We start from the raw sequence: 20,825 nt of genomic DNA on the forward strand, positions 1-20,825 counted from the left end.
CCTCACCAATGTCGAATAGAGGGGAACGATCACGTCCCTCGATCTGCTCGCTATGCCCCTACTTATACATCCCAAAATGCCATTGGACTTCTTGGCAACAAGGGCACACTGCTGACTCATATCCAGCTTCTCGTCCACTGTCACCCCTAGGTCCTTTTCCGCAGAACTGCTGCCTAGCCATTCGGTCCCTAGTCTGTAGCTGTGCATTGGATTCTTCCGTCCTAAGTGCAGGACCCTGCACTTATCCTTATTGAACCTCATCAGATTTCTTTTGGCCCAATCCTCCAATTTGTCTAGGTCCTTCTGTATCCTATCCCTCCCCTCCAGCGTATCTACCACTCCTCCCAATTTAGTATCATCCGCAAATTTGCTGAGAGTGCAATCCACACCATCCTCCAGATCATCTATGAAGATATTGAACAAAACCGGCCCCAGGACCGACCCCTGGTGCACTCCACTTGACACCGGCTGCCAACTAGACATGGAGCCATTGATCACTACCCGTTGAGCCCGACAATCTAGCCAGCTTTCTACCCACCTTATAGTGCATTCATCCAGCCCATACTTCCTTAACTTGCTGACAAGAATACTGTGGGAGACCGTGTCAAAAGCTTTGCTAAAGTCAAGAAACAATACATCCACTGCTTTCCCTTCATCCACAGAACCAGTAATCTCATCATAAAAGGCGATTAGATTAGTCAGGCATGACCTTCCCTTGGTGAATCCATGCTGGCTGTTCCTGATCACTTTCCTCTCATGCAAGTGCTTCAGGATTGATTCTTTGAGGACCTGCTCCATGATTTTTCCAGTGACTGAGGTGATGGTCCCATCTGGCTTTAGACTTTATGAGACCTGGCCACTGTTGCGATTAACAACCCTATGGGTCTTCTGAAAAGTATAAACGCTATAGGATTTTAAACATTAGGCATATCTTCCGCCCTTGCCTATGAAGGAGAGTCCAAAATAATGTTAACTCTTGTCCTGGACAGAAACAATTCTACAAATGTGTGTGTGTGTGCGCGTGACAGAGGAAATCTAAATTGACATTGGGATGCTGCAATCGCCAAACACAGTCATATATATTCCAAAATAACCCATGTTTCTCAATGGGATTATAAGAGATAGGTATATATTTTGGTCAATGCTATTTACAGATCTGGAGCCTCTAAAATTCCAATTGTCCTGCAGCAGATCTGGCCTGCAGAGTGAATTCTACTGAATAACATTAATGTCCTATAAAAAAAAGACCCTTTCTTCCAGCAGAACAGGTGAAATTTTAAGGCTTCAGCAAAATGTAGTCTGGACTGGGCAAACTCTGGGCTGGAGAATAGGCAAAAGAGAAAAACATATGTAGTGTCCTTTATTTATATGAAGTGATTGAATTAATACCTAAATTTACTCATGAAGAGCCATTCTGCCATCAAACTGCATCTAAAACTCTCACTGACCTAGACAGGAGTTCTGTAAGTGGGAGGATAGCAGAACATGCCCTTTAAATATTATCTAACGAATTAACAGTGGCATATTAACTCATGTGTTAATTTGTATGTGGCTAGTTTGTTTGTAATTCTGCCTTCATCTGCACCCATGTCACACCACTGGAGCCAGGATAGAATCTGAATAAGTGTGTATGATAGTCAAAGTAGCAAGTGAAACATATAGGGATCTACTGATGACATGTTTAAACCTCAGTGATGCTAATGGGATATATGAAGGCGAACTAGACCGCAAAGTGAGCAAGTTTAAAACACTTTGATCAATGTGTTTTTCTTATATCTCAGTATAATGAACAGGCCAAATTCTTACTTGTTACCTGTGTGCAATCCCATTGATTTGTTCAGTGATTCATCATTGATCTATAGGGATTACACACATGTAACATAACAGAATTCAGTTCCATTCATAACAACACCTCAAAGTAAATCCAGCCCTGTTCCTAAGAACATTAAAAAGCAGAGTCTTAAATCAGGTTGGATTAATGTCAATGTCCAAAGTAAAACTGGACTAGACTGAATCATTCTGTGTGGGTGTATCCGCTGCCTATGTAATTCCAGGTGAGCAGGTTAATTCTACCCAAAAACTGTTTAAGGACAAAACTAATCCTAAAGAATAGGGATCATAAATAATACTGATGGTCTCCTAAGCTGCTTAAAATGTTGCTGGATTTTGATAAATCTAGTGGTCCACATGTTACAGGATAGTATGATTTAACAAGCTTTCTACAGAATATCCACAAAACTATAGACACATCTTACTTGATCTTGATGTTGACTTGGTGGTCTGGAGTGGGACAACTTCTCTTGCAGTTTTCTGTCAAAGCCATGTCCATTCTCCAGACGAGACTCCCTGGGCTTGTCAAACCAATCTGTCTCTTCACGGCGGAGGTGATAGGCTTTGAAAACCAAGGACATGTCAAATGTTCTGACTCAGAGCGGAGAGAAGGGCAACAGTTTGGCACACACAGCAAACATGCACAGTGGTTATTAATTGGCCATGCAGCTCAAGCGAATTTACAGGCAAAGCTGAAGACAGACTAACTCAAGTAAAATTAAGTAGTAAGTGGCAGAAGAGACAAGAATGAGATCCCATCTGTGTTATAACTGACTATGGATATTTACTATCAAGAAAAAAACAAACAGGTATTGAGTGCCATAACCATTTCCTCTCTCTGGGTGCTTAGAAATATACTGCAGATTTCACACATTTCTGAGGGTTTGTCAACACTTAAAATGCTACAAAGGCACAACTGCGCTGTTGCAGCTGCCCCACTGTAGTGCTTCAGTGTAGACACTACCTACGCTGAAAGGAGGGGTTCTCCCATTGGAGTAGATAATCCATTTCCCTGAGAGGCGGTAGCTAGGTCGAAAGAAGAATTGCTCTGTCAATTTAGCGCTGTCTACACAGGGATTTTACATAGTTAAACCAATCTAATTTTCTAATGTATATCAGGCCTGAGATGTAGCTGAACTTTTATGAATCAGTAGTTATAGCAGTGACTCCTTAACAGACTCCGAGTCAAAGGACATCTGTATGTTCAAGTTTCTTCGGAGAGCCTCTGCAAACTGTTCTATGAAAATGAAGTCTGCTTAACTAAAGCATTGTTCATCCCAAAACACAGACTGAAGAAGAAGAAAAGCTCACTTTATAACATGGTGGAGAAATGCTGCAGGAATTCTCCTTTTAAATCCCATTGACAGGGTCTTGCTGTACATCTTCGTTTATACATTATGAACGTTTCTTGTACACAGAATTCCAATCAGGTTTTATAGTGTGCAAGGAAAGCAGATGGAACCCTACTGGCCTGATTCTCCTCCCATTTAAACCAGTTTTACACTGGTGTAAACCCATTAGGCAAGAATCTCAGCCAGTGTAAATGAGCATTGCCTCACTGAAGTCAAATGAGCTATGATGACTGATTTCGCCAGTTCCTTCTGATTTGCACCAGTGTGAGATCACAAGCTATAAAGTTAAATACTATTTTTATTATACAACATACAGATTTTCTTCTGAATGCACATATATCAATACAAAACAAGATAAACTGTAGCTAAGTAGAATCCCATGGAACATCTGAATTTCATGTTATAATAATCATTATAAATTTAGCATTGGAAAAAGACATTATTATTTTAGCAAAATCACCAGGAAATTACAAAACTAAAATAAGGTCAGCTGTCGCTATAGTAACAAGAGTAAATGCAGTTGTTCAATCCCACAAAAAGAAATTAAAAATGCAAAACACTAGTGTGTGTTTTTCTGTTTCTAATTCTTTAGTAAATATGACCTGAATGGCTCACGGAAGTTTGAAAAAAAACAAAAAAAAATGCAACATTTTAGTATAACAGAAAGTTATAAAGGTGTGTTATTTTCCAAACACAAAAGCGAAAGGCTAGCTATATAGAAATGGCTCTTTTAAGGCACATTATATATGAAGTTAAAAACAATATAAACACATTTTGAAATACTTTTGCCATTAAGGTCTTTAGGACAAATGTATTTTGGGACAAATATTACGAGGTCAATTTTTATCCTGTATGTGCACAGATCCCTATTGTTAAACAGTTTGACAACATTATTTATCCAGTAGACCAGCATGGATACAATAAAATGAGATATCAAATGTTGATGTTTGTCCAGATAGTGATTAACTGCTTCTAATAAGCCATTGTCATCTATTATGTAAATATTCCATAGTTTGCAGATTTGCTGCAAATGACTGATTGACTGCATTTACCAGGCTGCCCTATAACTCAGCTCATAATGAAACTCCCAATCAAATTTTCTGCTTAAAAACCAAAGGCCCTGTTCTGATCCAAGATATTCTGAATACCACCATCTGTTTCATCATCTAATCAGGAGAAACCCTGAAACAGAGTCTCTCTCACACAGTTAAAATAATCTTTGCTGGCCTTTTCCCTTCAGAGAGTTAGTGTGCTTGTGGAAATTCCCTATGAAGGCTTATGGATCAAGCTGTGTTTCTGTCAAAGGTGTCATGAATTCTATGATTTTTTTCAAGTTTAAAGGAAACTATTGTGAATTTTTTGTTTGATTATTGGGTATTTTGCATGCGGTTGGGTGGGTTGACTGGAGTTGGGAATTTCACTGACAATCTTGAGAGCAGCCATTTTAAACCCTCGGCTGCATAAGAAGTTATGGCCCTGATCCTGTGACAGAGAGCACGTAGGCGGACTACTGCACCTGTACAGAGTCCAATTGAAGTCAATGGGGCCCTATGCTGGTAAAGCAGCCCCTCTCCCACACTGCTAATTGCACGATCAGACCTTATATAAGAGTGACCTCAGTAAAACCAACGTGGCATCAAAAATATTAGAACACCTAATGGTTAGTAACTACTTAACTTCTGCAGTTTCTTCCTCTCCCAGGATATTTTCTGTTAGTGGCTTGAAAAAATAAAAAAAATTGAGATTCATGATGGGCTTATAAAAAACAGCAGTGGCAGCATGGCGGTGTCTACAGAGAGAAGGCGTTTTATGGCCTATGTGTAACAAAGCATGTCAGCTTGCGTCCACCTACACAAACCCAGAACCTTCAGGACCACAAGCCTCCTGTATTTGTAGCCGCTAAGCAGAAGACCTTTATCCTCAGTGGGGAAAATGAGTAGGAAGAGACAAGATGATATGCTTTAAACCAGGGGGCATGGTAAAGACTCAGTGTTCATCTCAGACTTCTGGAATTTCCTCATATCTGAGTGGTAGGTCTTCCAAATTTACCATAGGATTAACACTAATAGCCTCACATTTAAATGGGGGGAAATCTCGCTGAGAAGGGAACCATTGGGATTTAAATTCTCAGAGGTAACCAATAGGGACTATTCATGTTAATAAAATTAAACAATGTTTGCAGGATTGGGGCCTTAATATTTTCATACATATTTAATAATCAATGGGATATAATCAATGTCTGGCAGCTTTGGGCCAAAAAAGATAAAATCTAAGGTTTTACAGAGGTCAGGACAATGACTTTATGTTTTATGGAGGTCAGGATGTAACATTTCTTGGCTACTCATTGTAAATTAACTTTACCTGATCAAAACATTTGCAATTATACTACAAATTAGGAAACTTCCATGAGCTCTTTAACAAGAACACAAATGCTCTATGACACAAGCATATATAGATGGTCTGTTTAGATGTAACATAGTTAGTTCATGGTCTACAAAGCAGTGTAGGAATTATTCATAATTTAAAAATTTATAAAGAAGGGAGTTTCCAACACATTATGGGGTATGTGAGAGGAAATAATTTGATCACAATAATGCAGTTTTAGCTAACTTAGGGCCAAGATTTGAAAAAAAAAAAGTTTAAAATTAGACTTCTAAATTCATAGCTAGGCACCTGAAGAAGTAACCTGATTTTTGGAAGTTCTAAGCACCCACTGATTTCAATGCCAGCTGTTGGGTGCTTTGCACTTTTGAAAACTATTATACTTATTTAGCTGCCTAAGTATGAAGTCTGGAGTTCCACTTTATGTGCTCAATTATTTTTTTTAAATATTGACCTTGTGGTTTATGATTTATTTCAATGTGTAAAAATAGCATAACTTTTGAATATGTTTGCATATATTACTCATACAAATGGTCTGGGCTCAGAAATTGCATTTCTACTCCTATCTGCTACTTGCTATTGTACAGGCATTCCAGAAGACTAACAGAACCTCAAACAGACCTCTCTCTTTTTATTTTAAAATCCATATTCCATATTACTTGTACTGAAAAATTGCCTCTAGCAGAAGAAATGGCAGCTTTCTTTGACTAAAAAAAAAAAAAGTCATTTTTACAACTCTGATTAGGACTGACTGACGAATTGAAATCACATCCATGCAAAGAGACAGATTTAAAAAAAATACAAAGTGAGTTCTTTTATATTGGAACTGGTTTCCCTCAGAAGATATGTTGTAATACTCCGAAGTAACTGTCCAAAACACCACACTCTGGGCTTGTTTAGATGAACACTTCGGGTATGCCTACACAACCCTGAGCCAAATAGGTAGGTAGACCTATATTTTAGGTGTAGACAAGGGTTAAGTGAGCAGCAACCTGGGTGTAACTCTACAGTGCATTAACATGCTGCACACTAGCTGGCAGTGTGGACTCTGCTACCGCACACTAAAAGTTCCACACTGAAAGTTCCCTCATACACATTGACCAGCTTTCATTTCAAAGTGAAGTAGATCAAAGCGCACTAGCAAACTGTTAGTGAATAACAGAAGGGTCCACGTGGACAGTTAGTGTGCGGCGTACTCATTGCATTGTTGATTTACAGCAGAGCTTGCTACACAATAACTCTTCTCTGACAACCCTTCTGACTGCACCACAGAGTGTGCTTGTATGGGGTTTTAGACATTCCTATACAACAGTGTTTCCCAAACTTGGGATGCTGCTTGTTCAGGGAAAGCCCCTGGTGGGCCGGGCCGGTTTGTTTACCTGCCGCGTCCGCAGGTTCGGCCCATCGCGGCTCCCACTGGCCGCAGTTCACTGTGCCCGGCCAATATGTCCCCTCGGCCCGTGCCGCTTCCCGCAGCCCCCATTGGCCAGGCACAGCGAACTGTGGCCCGTGGGAGCCGCAATCGGCCGAACCTGCGGACGCGGCAGGTAAACAAACTGGCCTGGCCCACCAAGGGCTTACCCTGAACAAGGGGCGACCCAAGTTTGGGAAACACTGCTATACAACACTGCATCACTGTTCAAAGGAAAGAGTCTCCTTCCACTCTTTACTTTATGTCCAAGTTGTATGGATTTCCCCACGTCCACCAAGTCATTTGGTTCTCGTTGGTACCCCATATGTCCCATTCATATTTTCACCTAATATCACACGCAGGCTTATTCCTATATTTTCCACATCCAATCAGAGCATCTGCCCGTTTCTTCACTAGCTTCCTCTCAAGTCCCATATAAAGTTTGTGCTTCACCACCACTGTGGCCCTCAGACAACTCTGTCATTACCAGCATCTTTGTCCTCACCTCCTCCTATTACTCTTCGTGGTGCCTAGGCTGTACCTTCCCTCAATGCCCTCTGTGTCCTTCTGAAATTCTCTTCTTTATGTATTCTCTCCTCGGTGTCCCTTAGACTCAGAACTCCCATCTCCTCCTCCAACACCAGCTTCCAACACATTTCTTCCACAGAGAGGACAATCCACCAAAGAGAAGAACTTTGCCACTGACTTTGAGGGGTGTGGGATTGGGTTGGTCCATCTGCTTTGGAACTCCTTCAAGCCATGTGCAACACCAAGCACTCAAAAATAAAATCATCATTAATACTCCTGCCTGTGAATGTGTTCCCTTACTGTGCAGGAATAATACATAAGCTGCACAGGAAGTCTGATGGCTACACATGATTCCAGAGGGCAACAGATCCAGGAGTGTCAAGCACCAGTAAGCTAGAAAGTGTCTTCAATAAAAAGAATGGTAGAGAGCCACCTGTTTAACAAGACTTATTTTTTGATTGCCTCCAGAGTGGGGTAACCACATCTTGAATGTGAAAAGCCAAGGCACCTCTCATGGGGGAGAAAATGGTTGTACAGGGGATGGGTTTGGTGAGAATTAAATAGAAGCCCACTACTTCCTTTCCTCTGCCAGAACACTGCTCCTGTTCCTTCCCAGCCACCTTATGGTTTTGACTCTTTGGGCCAAGAAGGCTGGGTCAAGGACTTGAGTGACAGGGCTACTGGACAGCTTTAGGAATAGGAGAAGAGGAGCAGCTGGGTATCATCATGTGGCAGGCTGGTTGGGGGTGGGGTGGTCCTGGTGGTGCACATGCACTTGAGCCAGCCGGCTTTCTATTTAATAATAATTTCTCCAGCTCCATTGTCTGACAGCTCCTAGTGCTGGCCAATCTGCAAGGCTTTATGAGAATTGGGACAAAGCAAAGTTATTTGTAAAAATGACACAGCCACTGGGATAAGCTCAGAAAAAAGGGGCAGCAATTGTTCCCAGGGACATGTGGTCAACCTAATAATGAACAAGTTGTGAACTGAGTTAGAATAGATCTAAAAATATATATCAGATTCAGAATCAGATCAAAACCAGCCCTTACATCCTAAGTATTTGTCACAAATAAATAATGTAACTGTAGAGCAGTATTATAAACTACTGTGGTTTTATCCATGATCAGTTTATGTATTACATAACAATAGAGGGAAGGCCAACTTTTTATATGGATTTGGGGCCCAATCCCACTCACTTTAGCTCCAGTGCAACTTCAATTAACTTCAATGGAAGATGCTGAAGTCCCATACAGCCTTGTCCTCCATTATGCAGCACTCATCCTTTGCTGGGCTGAGTGCCTTCAATTCCCATCTTCCTTCATCGGGAATTGATAGCACGGAGAACAGTACAGAGATACTCAGCACCTTGCAGAATCAGACCCTTAATAATGAAAAACCTACCTGCTGTGAAATAAAGCTTCAGGGTCAGACCCCAAAATGCACAGAAACTTACAGAACAATGACTTGCAGCTTATCAGTTTACAATAGTGTGAGATCAAATTCAGGGAAAGCAAACGTTATTCATCTTCTAAACCAAGATTTCCCCTTTGAATTCAAAATGATATAGTTTATGAACCAAGGGAAGCAATGCTTTTTCAAAATAGTAAATGTGGGTTATGTATAAGTACAGGAAGCAACCATCTCTACTTCACAATCATGCAAATTATTCTTTTGCAGTAATTATTGTCACTTACAAACAATATAGTGCATGCAAAATTTTGGGGTTGTTTTATTGTGCAGTAAATATACACAAGAAAAGTTAATGGAGCACATACAATGAAAAGCAGATGATAACTTAAACATGTGCGTTTCATTCTCTTTCAGAGTGACTATGATTTTTAAACAGTTTTAAAATGTATTAAATTTGACTAGAGTCAAACCAAGTGGATGCATAATTTGCAGTTATTTAGTACTTAACACCAGCTTAACATTCTGCTGTATTTATTTAAATTAAACACTTTTTAATTACACCATTTATAATACATCAGAGAGGTTCCTTCTCATGAACTTAAGTGAGATAAGCTCTTGTGCTTATCTGGCAGAAGTATTGAATGGGGTCTGCATAAAACCAGTTAAGCTGGATAATCCATCAATGGAAGTGAAATATTTTAAGCAAGTTTATTGATGAATGAGGTTACCTTGTGCCATCTAAACAATAAATTTTCTTACATCATCACAATTCTGAATGCACAGAAGTCCACATGACAAGATATATTTTAACAAACCAGATTTAGAATGTTCATTTGCTCTCACATTAAACTCTCTACGGTTCTAATACACAGTACCGACTTTTAGCACATAATATGCTCATAAGGTGTAATTATAATTCTGTGTGCCTCAGGAAGTTGAATTACTGATTCTTGAAACCCATAATGAAACTTTATGCATCCAGTTTTTCTTACGAGATTCAACTGTTTTTAAAGATTTGGGGGTTTTCAAGAGAAACTGTGTAAAAAAAATTCAACGATTGAATTTCAAAGGATGAAGCCCCATGTAAGGACTGAAGAAAAGAGTAAATGGGGCACACTTTATATACATATTATTCTATTTATATAATGCAGTTAGAAAAGTAGACACCGACAAATAAAAAGGAAAATGCACAAGCAAACCAAAAGGAAACCAAAACAGCAACAAATGACTTGAGCATACTATTGTATCTAAGCACCATCCAGAATTTGCTTTTGCAGTAAAACTAAAACAAAATTAGAAAAGAGAGATACACAAAAGATGCACAAAGGAACAAAAAGAAGAACAAGTCCTTGTAGGATGAAAAAATCAGATGCATGCATAGAAATGAGGATTTGTGTTGTGAGAGTAACATAGCAGTCTGAGGCCTAGTTTACCTTCACTGTCTGACATGGCATGCTGGAAGTCATCCATGATGAAGGCTATATCCCGGTCATACCCACGAGTCCGTGATTCTTCCCTCATATGTTGCTGGACCTCAGGTAGTGAATGGCTTGATCCAAACTGCTCCCGGGTATCTGCAGATATTGGTGGCAAGGGTCCAGCTGCAGCTCTTGCCATTCCCATTGGCTGACCAACAGGACTTAAAGGGCTCTCTTCCTCTGAGTTCTGTGCTACTATTGGGATTCTTCCCCTGCTTTGGCTAATAGGTAGACTTGTAGGTTTAGTTCTTCCAGAGGGAGCTGCATGACTAAAAGAAATATCTAATGGTTCAGACTCCTGGGCTTTCAGCCTTAAAGAAGAGCTAGAGGAATCTCTTTTTAATGATAAATCAAGACCATAGACTGAAGAAGGTCTAGATGAAGGCCTTGATCTACTGCCACTACTATAGGACTTGTCAGCTTCATCTTGTAATGTGGATCTCATTGTTGTGCCTAGTGTGGTCCCAAGGCTGGCTCCAAGGGATGATGTCAGTGTTGGCCCCATAAATTTCTGTTGGTCCGTGATATTTTTTCTTAGGCCAAAAGTGATATCATCCTGAAGAAGCCTTGCCCTGGAGGAGATGCCCCCAAGCGATAAAGTACTGGAAGTCATATAGTTTGAATAATCAGGCTCGAGGTCTCGACTTTCCTGGATAGGTGAAAATTTTGACAGTTTGGGGTCTATCAAAGCTTTCTTGTGCTTTGACTGCTTTTGGTAGAGGAGGGCTGCTGGGAGCTGCTTGGCTGCTTGTTTCTCAAGTGTGAGCCTGCTTATGCTGTATTTCTCAGATTTGGGGAAATGCCTGTAGCTGGTATCTGCATGGTAATACTGAGAAAGGCCAGCAAGGTGATCGAGGCTTTCTGCACCCCTGCGGAACTCCTGCTTGATCTGATGTTTCAGAAGCTTTAGCTCATAAGGATCTTCCATTGGATCTTCATCTGCTTTCACGTAAGTATGCAATCTAGAAGAAGTTTGCAGTGGTGCTAGGAAGTCCGACACTTCCTGTGCTCTCCGGGCCTCGGTGGTTCGAAGAAGCCGATCGGTTTTTGTCAGATCCTTCTCGTGGAGGCTAAAAGCAGAGCTCAGTGCTGCTGTTCCCTTTGTAAGCTCTCCTATATCATCCAGCAGCACATAATTTCGGGGTGTGTGATGATGGTCTATGTCTGCATAGAATGAATCTGCAGATATACTTGATATGGGGCTGCTCGCCATGTTGCTTCTCTCGTCCAGCCCTATCCTTAAATCCAAGGTATTGTATTTGCTGCCAAGATGGGAAACAGCATAAGTAGTATCACTGGAAACAGGTGCTATCATGAGAGGCTGATTACGAATCACATCATAGTCTGATGTTATCTTAGGCTCCAAATATAATGTAGTTTGCCTTGGCTTTTGCTGTATCACCATCATTTGTGACGGGAGTTGGTATGATGACTGTTGGGTTGGTGGAGGCTGAGCTTGGGGAGTAAAGGATATGGTTGCCACAGGCTGGAAGGCTGATTGGGTTTGATAGGGTGAAACCTGTTGATGATATAAAGTCTGCTGCTGTTGGTAATGTGACTGTTGTGTATACTGAGTTGGTGCTTGAGTAGGGAGAGCAGGAGAAGAATATTGATATTGTGTATAAGGGCTTGTAGGGGGAGCAAACTGAGTTTCTGGCTGGGTCTGTGGTGGCATGAATTGATTAAATTCTGTCTGTGGTGCAGTTCGTGGTCTTTCCAAGCCATGCTGGGCTTCCATTCTAGTAGGCCTGGTATTATTAACTTCACTGTCTGACATGTAATCACGTTCTTCTGCTACTCCTTGGAGGTAGGCACGCTCTCTCTTTTCTCTTTCCTTTAACAAGGCTTCTTTCCGCCTATTGATGCCCATTTCCAAGTATCGCAGTTTGGCATCTATTTCTTTTTCTTCCTCATCTAGCTCTGCTTGCTTCTTCCTAAGCTTGGCTGACTCTCGTTCTACCAGATCCAATTCCCTGTCTATATCCTGGAGAATTTTAGCTCTGGCCATGGTGTTGGTTCTACAGATCCTTCTGCGTGAAACTGACCCCACAGTAGTGAATGCTGACTGGGTCCCTGTGGTCGCATCTTCTGGAGGTGGGTTGGGTAGAGTCCTCTTTACTTTCTTCTGGGTGCCCGATGTTATACCTGTAGAACCTTTAGCCTACAATAAAAGAAACAAAACTGAGTCACTATTATAGAAACTTAAATTCTAATACACTGCAGGCTGGTAATAAAACTTTTAAGCATTGTTTCATATCTTAAACATATGCTATACCCGCTGTAGTGGAGTCTGTGACATCTGAAAATACGCAACAGAAAAAGGCATACAAGGGTGCATTCAGAGCCTGTTTAGATAAGTCATCTAATTCAAAACAGGGCAGGCACCAAAGAATTGCCACTGATACCTTAAACAGTATACCAGCCTAGGACTTTTTCTTTATTAGTCTAAGGTTCAGAATTGTTCTGTCAATTCTACTGCAGTTCTACTGGAGTTTTTGATTTGCCATTTTATTCTTAAATCTGAATAGTTATATACTCTGACACACAGTTAGTACCTACATACACACATACATATAAACACACTCCCTCCATACAATATTCTCATGATGACTCTGGGCCAGCTCCTGAGCACATGCTAAGCATCCACAACTCTTACTGAAAGTCAGTGGCTGAAGCAGCTCTTTATGTTGCCAACACACCCCGTTGTCTGGTGGAGAACTGGAGAAGCTGTGACTGATCCTCTGGACAGTGGCTGATACTCGGTCCCCATCACTATTGCCTGCCTTATCCCCGCTGCCATGAAGGAGTCCCTGCAGGCCAGAGCTCTGTTCTGCACAAGAGGTGAGCAACCTCTTCTTGGCTCCCCTCAAATGTGGCTGTCTTTGCAGAAGGGAACTATATTAGTTCCAAAACTAGGGAACTCTCCATGGCATTAGTGGCAGGGGCAGGATGTGATACCAAGAGAGGTCACAGAAGGACTTATATAAATAGAAGTTGTGAACTTTAGGTAATTTTTTCAAAAGCTCCCAAGTCACATTCAAGTGAAGCAGGCATTTTTTGCAAATAAGTCTACTAAGTTACATAGATCCACTGGAAATTTTACTCTGTCTCCCTAGCATCTCTGCGTAAGCTTTGCCTTAGTAAAGACCAGAGCTCATGGCCTTAAGTATACATGTAGAACAATCACTTCAGTCCCCACAGAAATGGAGTCACCATGATGGTAGAACATGAAAGCTAGTAACAGCCTATGTAAACATTACAAAGCAGATTAAGACAGGAACTGAAGAATTTTATATGCCAACTAGATACCTGCTTCTACCTCTGCATGTGCAAGAGAAGTGTAGCACTCTAGCAATTGTTGTCAATTTAAAATGTACTTTTTGCTGACGTAAATGTTACTTCAACGAGATAAGAAGTCAACAAATTCATTTTAATTACTATAGGAGGTATTTATTTCCAAGCTACAATGTGTTATCAACTAATAGTTGAAAAGGTTTGAAAAAAAGAAGAAGTACTAACAACCTTCTATGCCGGCCACCTGTTAACCTTAACCTTACCAATTCAAAATAATCAACCCAATGTCATTTGTCATGGGTCTTTAAACAAACTTTCACCATCTTATGAAGTGCCATTTAAAGCTTTTTTCTTCCTCATCATCTAACTTCCATCAATTTTTGCATGCTTTGCATTTCAAGAAATGTAATTTAGTTTTGGTTTCAACTTCCTGTGGCCATTTCCCAAACCCATATTCTGCCAACAAATCAAAGAAGCTAATTTTCTCTCACTCGGTGTGCAGTTATAATCAAAGACAAATTAATCATCTACAGTAGGTCTAGTTGACTGTTAATTTATATTGTAAATTCAGCCTCTATCTATGCTTCCCCCACTCCCTCTCAATCTGAAATAGCAATCACAGAAGGTGACTGATATTGGGGAAGAGCCATTAACCGCAAACTCATTAAAGGCATATGATACTTTGAAGAATGATTATGCTGTGATGATGGCAATGCTAGTGAGTAAACCTGTACATCAGTTTATACCACATTTTATTAACATAATGTGTCTTATTTTCAGTTAAAACACCGAAAAGTCAAAACGGATAGATTGCTCATGAAGAAAAAGAACAAATTAAGAGCCTGATCCTGTGAGGTATAGAGTACTTCTAAAGAAACATCTATACTGCACACTTCTTATGAAGGTGTATAGCCCCAAAACCATGAGTCTAAATAACAGTGTAGATGGTAAGGCATAGCTTAAACAAGTAAAGACATGCCTGAAACCCATAGACATGTACCCATGTATGTATCCACAAGGTTCTCAACTTGCACCAGCAGTGTCTCCCTATCAGGGTAGTATCCTCTTGCCACCCCACTGCTGGAGCCTTTCCCCACGGAAAGAAAAGATTCTGGCAGTGGGGACAGGCTCTGGCAGGGAAACACTTTGGTAGTAGGGAGTCAGCAGGGAAAGGTTCTGCCAGCTCGCCACTCTAAAGCTTCTGCTGGCACAGGATGAGACTCTGGAAGTGGGGAAAGACTATGGTTGGGGGAGATAGAGGGGAAAGGCTTCAGCAGCTGGGAGCTGCACCACCACCAGAGCTTTTCACTGACACATGTAGCTACACACTGCCATGTGAACACAGCTTTCTTTTCTCTGCAGCATGTAGCTACATGCCACTGTCACTAATGTACAGTACAGATGTATCCTTAAAAGAACTGAACACCTCCAATTCCTATTTGATGTTCTCAAATGATTTAGTTGGGGATTGGTCCTGCTTTGATCAGGGGGTTGGACTAGATGACCTCCTGAGGTCCCTTCCAACCCTGATATTCTATGAACACCTCATGGGATAGGACCCCAAATGTCCCAGTATGTGTAAATTAATATTTTTTTTATTTTTAGCTTTACATATTATTTCCTAGCTGGACAGGGCAGGCACAGTGAGCTTGGTTATTTTCCTGTTCAGTTTACATTTGGATGGGGGGAAAGATACTTTGCTGCAGTGTAGTGCTGCAATATTCAAAACATCTGCTGGTTTTTCTAGTTCTTTATTTTGGGTAACATCATCATCAATGATGTTAGCAACATTATACGAAGTTCTCGTAATGGCGCTGGTAGTTTCTAGCTATGATCAAGAGAAATTCAAACACAGTGACTGGTTGTATAACACAAAAGGGTGACAAATACTTTTTTGTATTTTTTTTAATTTGTGCACAACCAAGGAAACAGATATACACCCAGAAGCTGTTCCTCACCAAACTGCAATCTTGGTATCATAGAACCATAGAAATTAGAAATGGAAAGGACCTATTAGGGCATCTATAGTCCACCTCCCTGCCAAGGCAGTTTTGTTCCCTATAGTACCTGATCTAGAGGTATGTCCAGTCTAGTTTTAATATGTGCCGGGGGAAGGGGCTTCCACTACTTCTCTTGGAAATCTGTTCCACAGCCAGGAATCACTGGCTAAAGGTTATGTTGGAGCCAAACTAGATGATCATAATGGTCCCTTCTGGCCTTAAAGACTGACGTCATTCTTTATATTTCACCTAATTTTCCATGTTCTTAATTTCATCCTCCCACTCCTTTGTTCCACCCTAAATGCCTTTGACCTAAGGTCCAAACTGTGGTATTTAAACACCAGTCCAAGTAGAGGATAGTTTAGACTACATAAGACCCCAGGAAGGGACTGTGTCTCAAGGAGTAGTAATAGTTTGCTCTGTTTCTTGTTTCAGCATCATAACATGAAGAATTCACCATTTTTGCTATAGTCCCTTGTGGATTGGAGTCAAGTTCAAGGTCTGCCTTGAAAATGATGATTAATTCAACGGCGTGGGCCCAGGATATCTAAAAGAACCTAAAGCCCGGGAATGAAGAACGAGATGGACAACTGTGGCACAATGGAGCTTTCTACCATAAGGATAAAGCCTGTGTGTGCGGGAGAAACTAACCCCACTGCCTTCCATACTAAATGCAAAGTGCATTTCTTTGATTTCCCTTGTCTAATATAAATACAGAGCAATATGTACATAACCCCCCAAAACAAACAAACAAAAAGAAACCTACCAGAACAAAACACTGCACTGAACACACAATTCTCCCCCTGGGAAGAGGATGAGAGAACAAACATGTGACAGATGTTAGTCATGTTGTTGCTTAATATTCTACTGGAAAGTGCTCAGATACTACAGTGATGAGAGCAGTATAAGAACCTGAACATAATACAACAGAATAGAATAGATCATGGTGGTTAGCAAATAGAGTAATAGAATTTAAGGCTAGTAGGCCCACCAAATCATCTAGTCTGATGTCCTGTATATCATGGGCCACCAACGTCACACTAAAACCCAATAACCAATTGTAGACCAAAGTAAATGAGACCCATGGGAGACGAGACTAATATGTGTAGGATGACCAGACAGCAAATGTGAAAAATTGGGACAGGAGGGTGGGGGTGTAATAGGAGCCTATATAAGAAAAAGACCCAAAAATCGGGACTGTCCCTATAAAATTGGGACATCTGGTCACCCTAAATATGTGTCACAGGCATAGAACAGGAGGGATCAATGTGCCTCTGTTTGGGGCCCCTGCAATAGAAGAGAAATGATGACTTGAGATATACCCAGATAATCCTTGCAAGTCACCACACACACACGCTGCGAAGAAGGGGGGCGGGGAAGATCCCCAAGGCCATTGCCATTCTGACCCAGGAAAATATTCCTTCCCAAGACCACCTATGGCCATCAGTTAAACCCTGAGCATGTGAGCAAGAACCAGCCAGCAAACACCCAAAAAAGAGAATGTTCAGCACCAACTCAGAGCCCTGGCCCACCCCGCCCAATGTCCCATCTCCAGCGGTGGCCATCCCTGATGCTTCAGAGGAAGAAGAAGATTAAAGAAAAAAAACCTTGCAGAATGGGGGAAAAATACCTTTCTGACCCCTGCAGGTTGCCAGCTGTTGAGCCCTGCCCCCCGCCATCACAACCAACCCTGTCATATACATAAATTATTTCCATTAGCATTTTTATTATTACTTTTATTAGTGTCATAATTAACAATTGTCCATTTATTCCCTATATATCACTGTAACATTTATTGTCCTCCCTTTTTAGTGTATATACAACCCTGCATTTTTGCTCTGCTTTCTTACTGTGTTGGTCCCTTCTGTCCTACCCCGATGTTCGCTTCATCTCATTCTTCCACTCTCATCCCCCTGCCCAACCCTTTGCATGGAAAGCTCACCGCATCTTGAACTGCCAAATCACCAATCTTCTGTTTCAAGTTTCCACCGAAGGCTCATATTTTTCAGTCCACAATAAGATAAATGAATCAAGCAATTACACACAAACCGACCCCCATCCCCCCAAAATGAACCTTCAAGTTACTCTTTCCTTGAACTTCCCAAATAATAAACAAACAAATAATGATAAATAATCCTGGGAAGCAGTGACTCTGAAAAGAGATTTGGGGGTTATGCTGGATAATTGGGTGAACATGCGCTTGCAATGCAATGCTGTGGCCAAAAGAGTTAACATGATATTTGGATTCATAAACAGGGTAATCTCGAGTAGGAACAGGAAGTCATATTACCTCTGTATTTGGCACTGATGCAACCACTGCTGGAATACTGTGTCCAGTTCTGGTGCCACGAGAATGATTAAGGGATAGGAAAACATGCCTTATAGTGAAAGACTCAAGGAGTTCAATTCATTTATCTTAACAAAGCAAAGATTAGTGGATGACTTGATCACAGTCTATAAGTATCTATATAGGGAACAAATATTTGATAATGGGCTCTTCAGTCAAGCAGATAATCCATTATCCCTGGGCTGGAAGTTGCAGCTAGACAAGTTCCAAATGGAAATGAGGCATAGATTTTTGATAGTGGGGATGATTAACCATTGGAACAATTTACTAAGGGCTGTGGTGAATTCTCCATTACTAGCAGTTTTTAAAACCTAGCCTGGACATTTTTCTGAAAGATCTGCTCTAGTTCAAAGAGGAATTGTTTAAGGGAAGTTCTATGGCCTGTGTTATACAAGAGCTGCTGAAGAGATGCTTACAAGTGGTCCCTTCTGATCTTGGCATCTATGAACCTATACATCATTTACTCAAACAGCTAATTTATAAACATTAATTATGCCTCATAACAGCCCTGTGAGTTACTAAAATATTGGATACTCTAAGACTGGAACTCTACCTGAAGGATATACTCTAGGTGCAAGAATCATGAATACAATTCTATGGTGTGCACAGGGATATCTTAGTGCCAACTGGCATACACGTTACAGGGATCCTTGGCTCTGGTATCTACATACTAGTTTGCCAAAGGGTATCATGTAAAGTCTTTACTGAAAGCTTGTGTCACACTGATCATCAATCATTGCAAAACGTATGGATGGATAATATGTAAGGGGTTATGTACAGATAATGTGAAAGGAGTTATGTATAGATACTGAAAATTATGCTCTTAAGGTCTGTGAGTTGGGGCTGGTCACCTGAAGATGAAAAACAGGTTTCTTCCAGGCAGGAGACACTTATCGACACCTGTCTGCTTATATGTAGATTGAGAACTGTATGCTTCACAATGAACACCTATTTACAGTCTAAGCACAATACTAATCAAGTGATTGCAAGGCCTCCAGGGGAGATTCAAGAAAGGAAAAAAAACAAGCGGTGGGGGAGTTTCCCTGTTTACAAGTGAAGAAAATGGGTCGCTGGAATTATATGTGGGATACAGAGGTGTAACGGGGTCGGCACCCACCTCTCGTGATCGCTCCCTGTGGTTGGGTGTGTCTGTGGTCTGTAAACCAGTCCCAGTCCTGCCATCGGGCCGTACTCCCAGGGCTTCCTCCCTGGAGGCAATGGTTTTGCCCTCTTAGTCTGTGTTGGCCCCAGTCTTCAGCTGAGCCTTCTGACAGTTCAGTCCCTTTCGGGGGGGCGGGGGGGATTCACTGATGTCCAATTGTAGACCCTTCCCCAGGGGCCTATGGGAAGGTGGGGGGAGGACCCAGGCCCACCCACTACTTTGGGCCCAGTCTTCACCGATGCCTTACCCTTAGCTCAGGGCTCTTCTAAGCTCAGGCCCAGTAGCTGGCCAGGAGCTCTTCCTTGCTCCCCTTGTGCCTACTAGCACTGGGCTGTCCATTGTTCTGCAGTTCCCTCAACCAGCTGCAACATCCATGCTCCTCCAGCTCTAATGAGGAACTGCCCAGTCTCTGGCTCTGTAGCTCCCTTTTATAGGGCCCTCCTGAGCCCTGATTTGATGCTTCTCCTACAACCACTCTAATCTGCTTGGAAGATCTCTCCACTGCTCCTTACTTGGGACAAGTGTGGCAGGACCCTGAGGCCTCCATCAGGAGGCTTTTCGGCCTAGTCCACCCCATCACAAGAGGTTCACCCAGTTATCCTTCACCGAGGGAACAAGCTGCCAGCTGGTTTGTTTTATGAATGGAGGATTACAGCCAGTCTGGCAGTTTGAAGCTGGGAAAGAACCATTGGCTGAGCTAACCTTTGTGAGGCAAGGGAATGTTTTGAGAGTTTTTATCTTAGGCTCTAGAAAGTGTGTTATGATTTTACTTTATATGTAACCATTTGTTTCCATTAATTCTACTTGCTTCTTCTCTAATCTCAGTTCTTTGTTAAATAATTTTCTTGTTTTAGTGGGTTACAGACAACAGTGGGTCATTACAACAATCTGTAATCCACTAGTCCCTGATTGCAGAGGTGTTAATGGGCCGCTCTTCCTTGAATGGAGTACTTGTGGCACCAAATTTATTTGAGCATAAGCTTTCGTGAGCTACAGCTCACTTCATCGGATGCATGCAGTGGAAAATACAGCGGCGAGATTTTATATACACAGAGAACATGAAACAATGGGTGTTACCATATACATTGTGTAAAGAGTTGTCACTTTGGATGGGCTATCACCAGCAGGAGAGTGAATTTGTGTGGGGGGGTGGAGGGTGAGAAAACCTGGATTTGTGCTGGAAATGGCCCAACCTGATGCTCACTTTAGATAAGCTATTACCAGCAGGACAGTGGGGTGGGAGGAGGTATTGTTTCATATTCTCTGTGTGTATATAAAGTCTGCTGCAGTTTCCACTGTATGCATCCGATGAAGTGAGCTGTAGCTCACGAAAGCTCATGCTCAAATAAATTGGTTAGTCTCTAAGGTGCCAAAAGTACTCCTTTTCTTCTTACTGTAACAAGAGTGATCAGGTAACGTGAGCTATTCACTTCAATCTCTTCGGTCACTTGATTACAGACCTAAAAGTGGCGATTCTTCAACAAAAAAATTTCAAAAACAGACTCCAATGAGAGACTGCTGAAATGGAATTAATTTGCAAAGTGGATACAATTAACTTAGGCTTGAATAAAGACTGGGAGTGAATGTGTCATTACACAAAGTAAAACTATTTCCCCTTGTTTATTCCCCCC

The 20,825-nt window shown here is 41.4% G+C and overlaps 1 protein-coding gene across 1 annotated transcript in view; it reads right to left on the bottom strand.

The window, feature by feature from the left end:
- PCLO (piccolo presynaptic cytomatrix protein) overlaps positions 1–20,825 on the bottom strand; it is a gene marked incomplete at its 5' end in the record, with an annotated part of 521,208 nt that overhangs the window by 179,590 nt on the left and 320,793 nt on the right. The window contains 2 exons of the mRNA XM_084610084.1: positions 2,244–2,392; positions 10,347–12,552. Coding sequence (XP_084466210.1) covers positions 2,244–2,392; positions 10,347–12,552 — 2,355 coding nt within the window. The remainder of the gene's footprint in view (positions 1–2,243; positions 2,393–10,346; positions 12,553–20,825) is intronic.

Source organism: Lepidochelys olivacea (assembly GCF_965140295.1).
Source record: "Lepidochelys olivacea isolate rLepOli2 genome assembly, chromosome: 1".
Lineage (NCBI taxonomy): Eukaryota > Metazoa > Chordata > Testudines > Cheloniidae > Lepidochelys > Lepidochelys olivacea.